This window comes from Fukomys damarensis, unplaced genomic scaffold, assembly GCF_012274545.1.
Source record: "Fukomys damarensis isolate Sample0158 unplaced genomic scaffold, DMR_v1.0_HiC HiC_scaffold_10, whole genome shotgun sequence".
Taxonomy (NCBI): Eukaryota; Metazoa; Chordata; class Mammalia; order Rodentia; family Bathyergidae; genus Fukomys; species Fukomys damarensis.
Window position 1 is genome coordinate 8,418,069 of NW_022900922.1, and position 15,729 is coordinate 8,433,797.

The 15,729-nt window shown below is 43.1% G+C and overlaps 1 protein-coding gene across 1 annotated transcript in view; it reads left to right on the plus strand.

Moving 5' to 3' along the window:
* Positions 1–2,176: 2,176 nt before the first annotated feature.
* The window catches only part of Dip2c (disco interacting protein 2 homolog C), a 304,786-nt gene continuing 291,233 nt past the window's right edge, over positions 2,177–15,729 (plus strand). Inside the window, exons 1-2 of the mRNA XM_033761773.1 lie at positions 2,177–2,271; positions 2,379–2,458. Coding sequence (XP_033617664.1) covers positions 2,177–2,271; positions 2,379–2,458 — 175 coding nt within the window. The remainder of the gene's footprint in view (positions 2,272–2,378; positions 2,459–15,729) is intronic.

The window sequence follows — 15,729 nt, forward strand, 5'->3', positions numbered from 1 at the left end:
AGAATGTTCTTCACAGCTGTAAATTCTCATCTACAAAATCTCTTTATCAAATATTGTGTAAATGGGGAAAGAATTTTGGGTTCTAGTTTTAAAAGTATTTTTAGAGCTGCAAAAGAGAAAGAGCTTCATTGGAGCAGAGCCTATCTATCTGTGCACCTTGTAAGATCATGGGACGAGTTGTGGCTGGCGTGTTTGCTTGGACCGGCTCAGTACAGAGGATGAGTCTTGTGTGACTTTGTTTAGAGGAGCAAAAGGATGTTTGTGTGAGGGTCTCTTGTTCTCTAGAACGGTCTTCCAGCAGGGACCCCGCTGGAATAGGGACTGCATCATAGAGATCATTTAATGGTTTCACTCTTTGCTTCATGGGTCTAATATATCCATGCACTCTATTCTCATGCCTGGTTAGATTAATTTGAAGGGAAATTTAGAGTGCTATTGAACACAGTATGAACCTGCATTCTCAGCTTGAGGAACTTCCTGTGTATGTAGTTTCTTGACCTATTGAAGAGGCTTGGCATAGCTTAATTCCCTTTCTTTCCCAGAGAAATTGAGAATTGGGCAAAAACTTAGAATGAGTTGGAAAAATGATTGGAGAGAGGCCCACTTAGATACAGAGTGCTGTATTTGTCTTATTTTCCTTTGGTAGGTCCACTTAATAACACACCATTTCTGGAGTGAAAAAGCCATTTCTATCATGATGTCCCTGATCTTTATCTTGTTGCCTGACTGGTTTGAGGGTATGTTCCTCTTGAGGCCACTGAGATACTTGCAGAGGCGTTGTCTCTTGGTTGAGCACATTGCCTATCCTTTTTACAGGAAATACAGAAATATTGTTAAAAAACAAAGCCCCTTTCCTAACATCTTAAAATGGTGGCTAAATGCATTTAAGTCTAGATAAACTTCACTCTTTAAGGGCCTTGATTGTGTGTATGTGTGTGTGTGTGTGTGTGTGTGTGTGTGTTTAATTTTGGTTCTTATAGCATCTTATTGATACTTAAATACACTGACAAAATTTTAAAGCCACATTCCCCAGTTTTGGGTAGTATTCTTCCCATATTGTGACTTGGAGAGATTTAGATAAGCTGCTGTAGGAATTAGAGTATTGCAGGTTTAGCAGTTTCTACTGTATCTGGTCTTTGTGCATACACACATACCCGTGGTAATTTTTATTGGCTTATCTGTAGTTAAGAACTTTGGAAGGTGTATGATCATGTTATCCAAGTCATGGTTCCTGGTGCTAAATAAGATTGTGATTCTTGATTTTCTAAAATTATCTACTCTGGGATTATTAAAAGTACCTGAGAGGTATTTGAGTGCTGTGTAATGAACACTATGTCCATTTCTTCAGAAACTCTTCTAGTAAGATGATGTGGATCCTCCTGTGTTCTGGCTGTGTGCTATTTGGTTCTCTTTTCATCTAATTTGGAAATTTTACACAAGGGTTTTGTCTGTCTTGTCCTGAAATTGCTTGTTGTCTGAAGTCATAAGAGGATGCTGTTCCCTTCCTCTATCTGCCCAGGCTTGCTCTGCTCTTTTCTCATCATGTGGGTTGGAAACTACAGCCCTGAGCATCTGCAGAATATATTCTCTGGATGTCCATATTCCCTTTCTTGCCCTAGGACTGCTCACTTGAGTTATGTCTGTGTTTTAGATAGGCTGGCAGAGACTAATATTTGTAGCATAATATTTTGGGAGAAAATAGATTATCTTTTTCTTTTTGGTACCAGGGATTGAACTTCAGACCTTGCGCTTGAGAGGCAGGCAGTGGTGCCACTGAGTTAAATCCCCAGCCCATAAAATAGATTATCTTAAACAGTGAGAAATGACTATGTGAGTAACCATCCAGACTCTTTGGAGGTAGAAGGTCGAGGCCTGAGATTGACTGGATCCCCACAGCTACCTTTAAGACAGTCTTTTCTTTGGAAAGATTTAGTTTGGTGCCATGCTCACCATAGGTTTGTGTGTGGACTTTATAATCTACTGCTAGTCAGTGTTATCAACTCTGGATCCTTGAATGTTGGTTCATAATGTATTAATAAACATCTTGTATGCCTTGGGGTGGTTGTTACTAACATGTGTCCATGGGCCAGGTTGATGGGTCCTCCAGAGTCACCAAGTTCTTAGTGGCAACCTCTGATTATTTAGGTCCTTCCTGCAGTACACTCTGTCTTATCCCATGCCACCTACCCCAGTTTCCAAGTGTACCATCACAGACCTGGTCATCAGCTCAGCTTGGATGGTAGGAGCACATCAGTACCAGCAGTGCGGAGAGTGAGAGGTAATGAGGATGTCTGTCCTAGCACCGGAAGCATTAAACCATTACTTTTCCAAAGAAGACATATCCTTCAACATAAATTGCATTTGGGATCTTGTTTCAGCACCTGTGATTTTGTGTGTTGGCCATCTAGTACTAGAAAGAATGGAGCAAAGCCATTGAGAGAGATACCAGAAGGGACAGGTGAGTACCCCATCCTGTTCCGGAATGCAAGCAAGATTAAACATTGCTTTCTGACTTCTCTTGCTCTTTGCCACACCTGACATCCCACAGGTGAAACACACTACCTTTTATTTTCTTCTTAGTAAGGATTAATGCTGTGTTCTCATTTCCCTCTCAGTGTGACATTGTGCGGTTGAACGTGGGTGAGAAGTTGGCTGGTGCTTCCTGCTTATGCCTTGGCTGGTTGCTAGGTGACCCACAGAGACCTGCTCTATAGCTCTGGCCTCCCTCCTCCCACCTCCTCACATCTTGGCCTGAGCCGACAAATAACCCACCATACTTGGGAAGAGGACAGCTGCAAGGAGGAAGTGTTTGATTCAGACTCTCCTTCTATTATTTAGCCTAGGCAATTACAGACACAGCCTTTTGTGTATCCCACGTCACTGCCTCCCACCAAAGGCTACCCTGCTTTTAGAGGTTTGGAAATGTAGCTTAACTCATCTTCAGTTTAAAGTGAATTATTAAATTTTAATGTTTAAATTGATGGATGTATTTTACAACCTTTATTTGATTTCTCTTAATTGATTTTTTTTCTCCTTTCCCCAGTAGATGAGACATTTTAAGGGAGAGAACTAGACACAACCCCTCTTCTTGAGGATCGAAATGAATTCTGAAAGCTCTTCATATAAGCAAATAAAGTGATCAGGGAACCATTATTATGGTTATGCCTGTCAACAGAGAGTGGATGGGATCCCTGAGTAGAAAAAATGCAGCCCTGGGAGGGGAAAGTGAATGCTAATGCTGGTTCTGCTACTGCTGATGAGAAATGGGAAGCATAAAGGAGGTACAGATGTGAGTCAGCTCTTACCCTGTGCTTCCCCCTCTCTCCATCTGGCTTCTTAACTTCCATAGGCAGAGATGACTCTGCTGCCTTCTTATTTAATGCTCAGGGCTTGTCTGTTAGTATGTGTAACACCTCGTCCTCCTGTCTGGGTCTGTCTTGATCACCAGCCTCTGAGTTGTGGCTGGAATTGCTTTTTACCAAGACTTGGGTTCCCAGATGTGGAAGTTAAGGTGTGTGGTGGGGAGGGCAGAGCCTGTGGGTATACAGCCTTACGATCAGAAAGTCGGTTAGCTGATTCATATGGAATGGTCTATGTTCTTGGTTCTGGAACTCTTAAATCCTGAAGATTGGGCCCTCTGATATTCAGGGTCTTTCTGAGAGACCCCAAAGCCATCTGTGACCCATGCCAGCCACTTGGGTTTCATCACTTCATAACTGTATCCGTGTTAAGCAGATTAAGCATTACTTGGTAAGAGCTAGTTTTTTGTTGAAATAGGACAGAACCTGAGCTTGTACTTAGGTGAGCTGAAGTGGTAGATAGGCCCGAACCTGAGCCCTGATCTAGGCAGTGAACTGGGCCACTTTTAAAAAAAATTTGTGCTTACAGATTCTGTAGGTCAAGAATTTATAGAGGGACGTGGAGGTATGATAGGTGTCTGTTCCATAGTGTCTGGGGACTCCGTTGGAAAGACAGATGATGTGGAGGCTTCTTCATCCCTGTCTGCCACTTGGGCTGGGCCTGCTCTGTGGCTTCTCCTCGCGTGAGCCTTATGCCCTGGATGATGGCACTACTCCTTGGTGCCTCAGGGCTCCAAGGGCAGATGTTGTGTCCAGTGAGAGAAATGCTATCTGCACTTCATGGTCCAGTCTCAGAGGGTGCCTGGAATCCCATTTGTCAAAGTCATTGCAAGCTCACCCGGAGCCCAGGGCAGGGAATGCACTGTCAGAATTTACAGATGTTTTCAAATGGTCCCATGAGTTGCTTTCATCACATATACTTTTACTCTCAAGATAAAAGGGGCCCCAAGCCAAAGTTAGTCAGGGGTCTGGCAGATCACATTTTCTGTTGCAATATGTTAAACTTTGTCCAGAACTTGGAAATGCTGTAGCGGGAAGGCAGTATGCTTTTCAAAATCCTGTTGAAGTATTGTCTAACAAGCCCCTTGCAAATTTTTCAAAATGTAGGATACACACTTTTGTTTGAGTCATTTTGCTCTGTTGAATAGAGGTCCAGATTTTGGGAAGTTAGCTGTTAACTTGTAGAGTTCTGTCTGGTAGAAATGCAACTGATTTCTTTTTACAGAGAAGATAATTTCAAAGATTTCATGGCCCTGTACGACAGTAATGTGTTTTATATTTAACATAGCAGTTGTGTGTAGCCATTAGCTTTGCAAATGCTCATAAATCCTTCAGTGATCTTTGAATCAAATTTACCAATTGCTGGCTTCTTGTTTAATGGGATGAATACATTTGTTGATGCATATTCATCCAATTCCTTTGCATGGGAATTGTTTTTTAGGTTTTGAAGATTATAGTATAATAGGCAGAGAGCACATGGGAACTGGCTTTCCTGCTGCTGTTTGTCTTGAACCAGACTTCATTAGTACTGATGTTGTGTAGATGGGAGGCAAAGGTTAAGATACTGTCAGGTCAAACCTGGAGGAATCCCTGTCTATTTGAAGGCTTGTAGGCAGGGCTGATTTTCTTGTACTTGTGGCCTGTCTGTTTTAAGTCCATCATTTTTGCATTTGTTGCTCTGTAGTTATATCTCAGCAGCCATGGATGTTCAGCGGGAAGTCTAGGAAACAAGTGGGGTGCAGAGGGATTAAAGATGAGTCAGGGCTTAAAGCGGTGAAAATACCGTAGAAGTTTAAACTAATGTCGAGAATAAACCACACAGTTGATACTATGCTATATTCTTGTGTGTGCCTGGGAAACAGGATGTTTATGAATTAAGTGATTTCCATTTAATTCAGGGATAGCATGTGCTTTACCTGCTTTAATCAGTTACAAATTATATTGAATAGTGACTGCCGGTCTTGGGTGCTGAAGACATGAAAAGTTCTCAGCATAGTGTGCGAGGCTGTCCAGCTTTCCACAAGGAATGTAGTCATTATGCTCTGCACATATGTACTAATAAACACCAGAGGATAAGCAAGAGTACATAATGATGTTCGTAATATGCCATAACACTATTTGGGGTGCACAAGGAGTGTTAGGTGAGCAGATGGAATTTAAGGGCTCTTGTGAACAGAGGGTGGGATATGGGTTTCCCAGACCTTTCAGACCATGGAGGACATTTCCGGTCTGGAGTGCCTGTTAAGTATGCTTTAAACAGTTTGCCCTGAAGAGAGGACTCTATTTGATGGAATGGTGTTTTGCCTCTCTGGAGGGGGAGAGTCTTGCTCTCAGTTCACACACACGGAGTTGCGAAGGGAATTTTAAAATCATATTGTGAAGTGTAGGAGGTACTAAGGAGATGAGATCTTGATTATACTAAGAGTGTTCTAGGGGTTTTTCGTTTTTTCCCACCAGGCAGCCATCATTCAGGACGTGGGTCTCCTTGCTCTGTTAGGGAGGAGGTGGTAGAGTGTATAAAGGGAGAGGGTCTCTACAGTAGCAGACAACTGCAAATGAGCCAGCATCTGGGAGGTGTGCTGACTTCTGCAACTCAAGGTTAAAACTGCCAAGCAGAAGGAGGGTGAGTTAATCATCTCCTCTGCATGGGAGCGGGACACTTAAGGACACACTGGAGAAAAAAGTGACAGACAGTTGTTACTCCGTCCACAAGCCGGTAGAGAACCTCCCTACACATGCACAATTAGTGGTTTTCATGTGCTGCTTGTAGATTTCTGACAGTATTTGGTCACATTTAAGCCAGTCAGTTTCTCAGATTCATGGAGTTCATTCAGGAAATGGGATTTTTGGTTTAGATTGCAATGTCCCCAAGACACACGTTAAGTGGCTCAATGCATTCTAGCAAACACTCGTTTGCCTATGAAGAGCACCCATTTATTCTAGATTGGCAGTAAAAGAACACTTATTTAATTTGTTTTATGGCTTTACTACTTATAGGAGAATGGTAGCTCCTGTTTTTATACTTATTAACTAAGCTGTGTGATACAGCTAGGTAGGAGAACTTTTCAATTAAAAAGTGTCCCTTTGCAACCCTTTAAAATCGGAGCAAAACAAATCTTGGTCTGTGGTGTATTCTACCTGGAATTACAATCTCTTAGGAAATGAAAGAAAACAGCTGTTGTTGCTGTTTCCCTGAATTGGACCAGGGTTAGATTAAGATGAGAAGTATAATGACAGTCTTAAATTTTTTTATAAATGTTATCATAGTAGAGCATCCTTACGGTCTGTATCTGTTGCTGGGAATTGATGGTCACGAAGCAGGAACTCATGTAGTCAGAGCCCTCTTCCATCACTTAACACGAGGGAGTTTAAGTCATATGTAAGGGGGAGATGATGTGAGAATTACACAAAATCTCCTGTAAAGGGATGAGCCAGTTCTAGTCATACAGTTTGTTTGTTTTTGCTACCGGGGATTGAACTAGGGATCTTGTGCTTGTGAGGCAGGCAGTGGAACCACGGAGCTAAATCCCTGGTCCCGCTAGTTGTATAGTGAATAGTCAGAACATGGGTTGCTGCTACCCCATCACTTTCCCTGGTAAATCCAACAATTGTCATCAAAGATCAGAAGGATTACTGTTACCAATTTAAAAATATTTAAGGGATCTGATGTTTTACTTTATGAAACCTACAAATAGAAGTCAGTAAATTCTTAGAATTGATAGAACTACTTCAAGTAAAATTTTAAGTTTCAGGAGGACTAAAAATACTCTCAAACCCTTCTTAAACTTCCTATGTTGTCTTTTGGCAAAACATTATTTTGTTATATTTTCTCCCTTCTCAAAAGATAAGATGAATGTCGAATCTAGCAAATTGCTCTTATTTGTGGGGTAAAAAGAAATAACACAGGCAACACTTAATTTTGTTCTAAATAGTTCATGGTGTGTGTGTTCAGCTCAACACGTAACTCACTACAACAGGCACATTCCTGAGGAATGGCTTAGCTGTTGAAATTATTAAGAGAGCTTGAAGGTTAAATTTTCTCCATTCTGTGCAAATGTCCAAAGCACCCTTTTGCTGATTTTTTTTGAGCCTCTAAGACCTAGGGCTGTTCTTGGGTAAAGAAAATCTGTTATTAGCCGAGGATTTTGGAGAGAGTGTTTCAGGATTGTGCAGTGCACTTTGGGGTGAGTGGCTCCTTGGAGGAGTTTGTGTCTTCACATACAGAGGTGCAGGAAGTAGCCTGAATCCTTTACTGACTTTTGTAGACCCCACAGAAGAGAAGGGAAGGAGAAAAGTGATACAAGCTCATCCCTATGGTGGGGGGCTGGGAAGAAGTGGGTGCAAAGAGCAGAATCCTGGCTGATGGGAGCATTGTGAGTTAGTAGGGTCAAGAATGTCCTTCAGTGATGGTCTCTGCTTGGCCGCTCTGTCAGCTGCCACTGAGCCCAGGAGGGGTAGGCGGCAGTTTGGGTGAAGAAGACAAGTGGCTGTTTTATTTCTGGAGAGGACCAGAGCCTGGTTGTGCTCATCATCATTTTCTTTCTTATTCTCAATCATCCGAAAGGAATATTATTTTTCTAATTAAAGTGTAACTGATAAGAGTCTTTCATTCTGTTTTTCCTTTTCAAATACTTACAGTAACCTGTCCCCAGTCTTCTATGGTCAGACCCTTGTTACAAAGCCTCAGTACCTGAATTCAAGATTGTCTTTGTTCTTCTGTGTATTGGGCCTTGGAGAACAACCATGAGCTTCTAGTCAAAATCATGCTGTGTGGGTGTGTTAAGTCCCAATTAAGAGTCTCTAGAAACTTACTTGTTTGTTCTTTATTCTAACAGAATTCTACGTATGCTAAGGTGTGTATGCAGCTCATGGTTTGAAGTTCGTATCTCAGTATTCTTCCTCCTTATGCGTATGGGATCAGCAGTAATTTAAGATACCTTTTAAAAGGTATTCTCAAGAAGAGTTATTTTTTTATTTCAAATTAAAACTTTGTTTTTGATGAATAGCTTTTGATTAATTTCAAATGGACTCAATTTCGTAGTTTTTTCATTAATCATTTCATAACTTAGAATTTTGAGATATTTGACAGTCTTTCTAGTTTTCTTCATTAATTCAGAGAACATGTAAGAAAGCCAAGGAGAACAATATTCGAGAAAGTGGTTGGTGGTGGTTATACAGTGTACTGCCAGTGACAGAACCAGAAAAAGTCACCTCTTTCATATAAGGATATTATTGATGATATTGCATTCATAGTTCCAACCCCTGGCTAGCCCATGCCTCCCTGAACCCCCCTGCAGGTGCTCATTGTCTTAGATGTAAGGTGTATGTACTGCCATGCATCTCACAGGGTTGTGATGAGTCTCGTGACTTAGCTGTGACTGTTAGCTTATTGTGCTGTCCCTGTTGCAGGTGGCATTAGTGTGTATGGCGGGGTGTTGCTTAAAGACACATGCAGGGCACCAGTATCAAGGTAACTGTTCTATTTGGAAAGTAAGGTTTTCATGTTGCAGCCAGCAGTATGAAATCTCTGAGGTGAAACTTGCCCAGATTAGCAGAGGATAGCAGAGGCTCCTCTGTGGGGCTCCGTCACCGATTTCCACCACCTGGTCCAGTGCTAGGAGATTGTTGACATTATGTGTTCATGTGAGAGGAGTGGTAAAGTTTGTCCTTTGTGTGCAAGATGCTTTACTCCCCTTATGATAGTTAGGTGGTACTTTATGGGAATAAGAGGACGTATCCCACCTACCCTGTGCCTCCTGTTTTCTTTTCCAGGGGACAGTATGTGATTTTGTGACATAGCTATTTTGCCAGCCTGAGGGATGAGAGGCTCAGGGAAATAATTTGTGGTCCCAGCCTGCCTTACTGTGAGGGAAAAGTTGGCTTGTAGCAGACAGGTGATGAGTACTAAGTAAAACCTGACTTGTGATCACAGCTCTGCTTAGAAGTACAGGCTTCCCTTGGTGTTAGATGTGACCAGAGCAAGTTCCTTTTCATGTGGATATAATGTGATGGAGAAAGGAAGATGCAGAACTTGTGGTTAAGTTCATAGTTTCTGTACTGGGGGTGTATTTGATGTGTGAGTGTGCACATCTTTGGGTGTTCAAGCGTGCTGTTTTTGGTGAGGGTGTGCAGTGTGTATATCTGATGAGTTATATGGACATGTATGTGCTTATGCCTACCTGTGTGCAGGGGTTCCCTAACCAGTTTGCTGAGATACTTAAGCCACCACACAGGGTGACCACAGAACCACTGACCCTGCAGCGTCCCTGGGACCAGATTGACTGCTTTTCTCCATGTGGTCCCTTTGTCCTGCCCCTTGGCATGCCTCTGCCTAAGCTGTGCTGTCCTTGCCTCTTTTCAGTTCGGTGGGCTTTTCTCCCCAGTACTGGGGATTGAAGGGCCTCCACACCGAGCTATGTCCTCAGTCCTTTTTTTGTGACAGCACCTAAGTTGCTGTTTTACCCAGGATGGGCTTGTGATCCTCGTGCCTCAGCCTCGCAGAGTGCTAGGATTATGGGTGTATGCCGCAATGCCTGGCAGTTGGTAGGTTCTTGATAAGAATTAAGACTCCAAAATTATGGTTGTAGACTGTAGGCCTGGCGTGAAGCTTGTCTGCTGCCTCCTCCAAAGGCTGGAGGAAGATCTTGCCCCGTGGGAGAAGGCACCATGATGACCTTTCCTGGGATGGTCCCTGTGATGGCTTCCGCCCTAGGTGACTTTTGGTATTCAACAGCAGAACATGTCCAAGGTTGCCTGACTCCATTCTGAGGTCAGAGTAGGTCCTGGTGCTTCCTGCTTACCCTCTTACCTCCTGGTTTCCTTGCATGCACACGGACACTCCAGCGTCCTCCTGGCCATCACCTGACCTGGAAGGGTATACTGTCATTGGCTGTTTGGAGCTGTGGTAGGACTTCTACAGGAGAGCAAACTTAGGAAGTGCAGTAATAGAGCGTGAAAGAACAGAATAATGGTTCCTAGAGCTGTGATTTTTTTTTTTTTCCTCTAACAGTTCTTTATATTCTGAACTTCATTGTTTTGTTGTTGTTGTTAGAAGTAAATTTCTCTTTAGGAAATACTTTGTAGAATTTGCCGTTTGAGTGTTCTTCAAGGGTTTTGTTTTATTTTCTTGGTACCAGGGGCTGAACCCAGGGAGCTCTGAGCTGCATCCTAGACCATCTTTAAAAATGATTTTGACACAAATTCTTTGAATGTTGAAGTCCTTTCCTTCCTCAGCTTCTGGAATAACTGGGATGAGAGGCTTGGACCATTGTGCATCATACCCAGTTCTGCACGTGTTCTCAGTAGAGAGGGTTGAGTGCATCTGAGGGACAGTCCTCCTACGTGAACACCGTGGAGTTAAAGGCACCGAGTGAGCTCCAGCTCCACCTTCACCTAGCCAGGGGTGGCCTGTCACGTCAGCAAAAGGATGGCAGGACACAGAATGGCACTGTGGAGGCCAGATCTCCTTCAGGGTTTTAGGGGTGCCTCTGTCTTTCCTTCCTTTAGTAAAAGGACAAGACGCTGTGAGGGGCAGAGCTCAGCAGTTTTGATAACAAAAGTAGCAGTAAGCCTGGTGCCAGCACACCGATCTTCAACATCTTGGCTCCTTCACCTTCTTTGGTTTTGCTGGAAACTGTTCTCCTTCTGTGCTGTGATGGGAAATAGCAAAGTGGTACTTGGTGCAATTTTTCTAATTCTCTTGTTACTTTCAACACATATTTCTGTATTCATTGTTTTTTCTATTAGAAGTTATCTCCTTTTACAGAGGACTTTGAACTAGTCATACACTTAAGCTTAAGTGCATACACTTAAGCTCCATATTAAGAGCCATCTGTTCAAATAGTTTATTGCTGCATTGCTTATATAAAAGTGAGGCTTAGAGAGAAATCAATGTGTGTGAAGAGCACCCAGCCGAGCAGTGGCAGAGCTGGTTTTGACCCATGTCCCTAGTGTTCCATAGCACACGCTTTAGCCTCTGATCTGCACTCCTTCATAGCTCCAGTGAATTTGTATGAATATACAAATTTGAATATTTGAATTTACTGGGGGAATATGATAGATTTGCTGCAAACCTTATATAAAGTATCCTTATGTAGCGTAATTAACTGCCATTCGTCTTTGATATAAATGCTAAACAAGCCCTGTGGGATAAACCTTTGGTAATTCCTAAGTATAGTGTAAACACCTTTGCCACACAGTGAAGCCTTCTTTATTCTGCTTTTGGGGCAGGCCAATGAAGTGACCATGCATACTGATGTTGTAGAAGTCAGATTGTATTACTTATACCTGACTGTAATGAATGGGAGTGAACAGATCATTAATTAACATGTGTGATTAGATTCATGGTACAGATGCTGTCTGAGTGAAGTTGCTTGATGTGGGTTGGTGAGTGAGAATAATTCACTTTGAGGTCAGTGGGTAGCTTGGAAGAAGATGGTATTTGAAAGGCAAAGCTGAGTACAGCCATGCGACATCTGTAATTTAAAACGTATTTCAGAGGAATGATTTGATCACTCATAAAATCCTTCCTTTTATTTAAATATTAGATCATTTCCTCTGAACTGACATCTTCCTCAGGAGTTTAAAATAACAAACAACAAAACTGCATTGTTCTTCTTCCTCCGGAAGTCTTGGCTGTGGTTTCCTGGCACGTTCAGGTCTCCAGTGTTACAGTGTTACAGGTGCCCACCTCTCCACTGTTTGAACTTCTCTGTCCACACGAAACATTTTGCTTAGTGTGAAAAAACTGTTTCTGTATATTGTAGATAAAATAAAGAGCATAGTGATTGGACTGGAAGGTGGGCGGATGTTAAAGGCCTGTGATCTAAACATCAAACTGCTTCCTAGGGTAGGCAGTGCCTGGGGCTGGTCCTTACGTGTGTTCTGTAGGCTCTTCAGGAATCCATGTTGCTTCGAGCACCTTCGCTGTGAAAGGCATCTAGTAGAAGTACCTGGCTTTTTTTTTTGTTGTCGTTAATATATTTACGATAGCTGAGTGTTGTTCTTTTGCAGTAAATATGATTGTGCACTGTTTTTGTGGGCAATAAAAGTGGCCACTGAAATAGTATTGTAAATCTACAAGGTGTTCCAGTGGTGCTAAGAGGGGAGCCTAGTATGAGAAAATGAGGGGAGGGAGAGAGGGAGGCAGAGGCTTTAGGGATTGTAACCAGGGCCTCATATATTCTAGAAAAGTACTCCATCACTGTCTTACATTTTGGATGTACAATGGGCTTTTTGGTGTGACTCAAGATCTAACCCAGCATCTTACCAATAAATTATTCCCCCCTCCATTTGTCCATCTGTCTGTTTTGCCTTTTCTTCTCTTCTTTCCCTCCCTCCCTTTTGACAGAATCTCACTAAGACACTAAGTTTCCCAGTGTGGGCTCCTCCTCCCTCAGCTTCTGAAATCTTATACTTTTCCCAGCCAGGCCTGGTGGTGCAAGTGTAATCCAGCACTCAGGAGGCTGAGGTAGGAGGGTTGCTGCGAGTTTGAGACCAGCCTGGGCTACATAGTAAATTGTAAGGCAGTCTGAACCATACAGTAAGACCCTGTCTCAAAAACAAAACAAGCTATTCCCAAAAGGCGATATTTATGGTACTTCATAAAGGTTTGGGCTAAATCATGGGGGCTTACATATATGATTGTTTCTTCTTCTTAATGAGAAATTCTAAGGCCCTAGAGTGTTCTTGTTAGGCCTTTGTTGTCCTCGTAGATACTGGTTTCATTTTTCTGAAAACAAGAAGAGATCAAATATGTGGCTTCCTGAGTGATTCCTGAATTGCTCAGTTTGAAAATCTGTTGTTGTTTCTCATATTAATTCTGTGATATTTTGTGGTCTCCTATGTTTTTCCTTTCACCACATGCGGTTTTTGTTCTCTTTTTCACAGTGAATGTATAGTAGGTTTCTACAGAGAATTTTCTATATTCATTTAGATAGTATTGGGTTCCAAGGGAATCCCCAGGGTCAGAGAAGTCTTTCTCAGATGTCCTTGATGCTAACTAGGGCAACAGTGCCTCTCACCTGGTTTGGTGGTATGAGGTGCCTATATAAACAGGTTAGAAGATGTGCCCTGGACTCTTGTATGACTGTAGGCACTTTAATGGCCTAATGCATGCTGTGGTCTTATCAGGATTTTGTACTCAGGCTGCACTTGAGGCAGCCATGTTGGAGAGGATTGAGTTGAAAAGGAGGTGGAATTGAGAGCTTTTGAAAGACATATGTTTAATTCCAGTGAAGAATTGTGGAACCTGGAATAGAACTGACTCAGAATTTAATGACCACTAGTGGTACTGCATGTGTTTTGTGTTAGGTAAAAAGAGCTGCAAAAAACCAAGACTGGATCAGGACCATAACAAGCCTTAATTACGGAGAGGATCTGCCGGGCTGTCTGAACAAAGGAGCGAGAGCAACATGGCAGAGCCAGGGAGCGCTTCTTATGGGACTGGGGTGCGGCTTATAGGAGCTGGGTGGCGTTGAGTGATGTAGTGGCTCGGGATTGGGGGAGTTTGTGGCATCACTAGGAGGGGCTTGTGTCATCACTAGTTAGGGCCTTAGTAAGGCGAGGGAAATCTAACATTCCAGGCTTTTGTTTTGTGGTTGTTGGCGGCGAAAGTCTCTTCTTCTGGAGCTGCTTCAAGCTGACAAAGGGGTGAAGGTTGGGGCAGCGGTAGGTGGGGGCTTCTTCCCTCTGCCACAGTGGCCAATACCCAGCCGTGATGAGTTCTATGACTGTCTGGTTGGTACGTGCCCTCGTGCATTCCTGCAAGAAATTTTTGGAAACAATGCAACAGACAGGGCCCTGTCATGATGAAAAGACATACACAAGTCAGTGGGCCCAACAAGGGAAGTAGCCAAGGCATAGTTTGGGGAATCCAGGAACAGCTTTGGTCTGTTCCCTAATGAGTCCATTGTCTCTTTTGCTCTTTGATATGCTGCGGTAATTTTTTTTTTTTTTTTTTTTTTTTTTTTTTTTTTTTTGATACTGGGGATTGAACTCAGGACCTTTAACTTGCAAGGCAGGTGGCGGCACCACTGAGCTAAATCCCCGGCCCCACTGCTGTAATTCTTTAACTTTTGCTTTAACAGTCTCTGACTGGTCAATAAAATAACAGCATTCTTCACCTGGCACCTGGCATGTTCCTACTTGGGCCGCTGTCAGCATGTCAAGGGCCCTTCTGTTTTGTAACAGGACTGCTGCTAAAGAATTTATTTGATCTTGTACTGTATTTAAGGACTGGCTTATTTTATCCATGTCTTCTGAAATCTCTGTGGACAGGGCCTGATAGAAATGTGTGGATGTAGAAGTACCCGCTATCCCCATTGCCCTCCCAGTGAGGACCCCCGCTCCCATTAAGAAGGGGCCTAGAAGGGGAGCTGCCTGATTGCGTTCTGTGGGAGAACTTGTTTAGACACCTGGGCTTCTGTAATGGTCACGGGAGGGCTAGGGAAGGACATGTAACAGAAAACGTCAGACTGATCGAGGCATTGGAATGTCTCCTGATTACCTGTGAAGTGCAGGCTGTTGGACAGGCAGATTGGACTCTTCTGAGATAAAGAGGGAGCAAGCAATGCAAGTGATGTTTGTTATTTTGTCCCGTGCATGTCAGGTTGATGGTTTATGTAGGAATGGGAGACCTGAGGCAAAGGGTCTCTGAACTGTGCATAAATTGCCGGTATTTGAGACAGACAGGCTAAAACCTAGGGGGCCTGGAATCGGAGTGAATGAGCTGGGGAAAGGGACATACACATCCAGCAGTCTGAGATTGACAGGGAGATAGCGGAGGGTGGTATTAAATAGGTGTCGTAGCCTTTTTTGAGACTGGGTCATCTGGTTTATCACTTGGAGATCTATCACTTTATAGGGAGGTGGAGTGGTGGGCCTCAGAAGTCTCTCACTAGTGCCTGTTCATTAACTGCCTCTTTTGGTTATTCTTTTCTGCTGGGTGTTTAAGACCAAGTTAAAGTGAGACCTGTGTTAATCAGTATGAACATCTTGCTATCTGTCAAGGTCAGTTAAGTCTCTTTAGGTATTGTTTCAGAACCATGCATAGAGCCTCTCGACTCCTGTCAGTGTCAGCCCTGAGGATGGGTTATGGCCTTGCTCGACCACGTTGCGTTCAGTGAAAGTGTGGGGGATTTTTTTCTCTTGGTGACCTTATTTTGGCACATGTTACATTTGCCCTCTGGTGTCCAGCAATCTCCCCGCTCAGGAGTTTTGGTGACTTTCTAAAGATGCAAGGTGTTCCTTCATACCTTGGATCTTTAATGACCTTGGAGTGCCAGGGCCAAAATACTGCCCAGTTACCTTGTAGTGTTGGTCTCTACCGTTTGGTGGTTGAACACGCAGAAGAGAAGATCAGTGACATCAG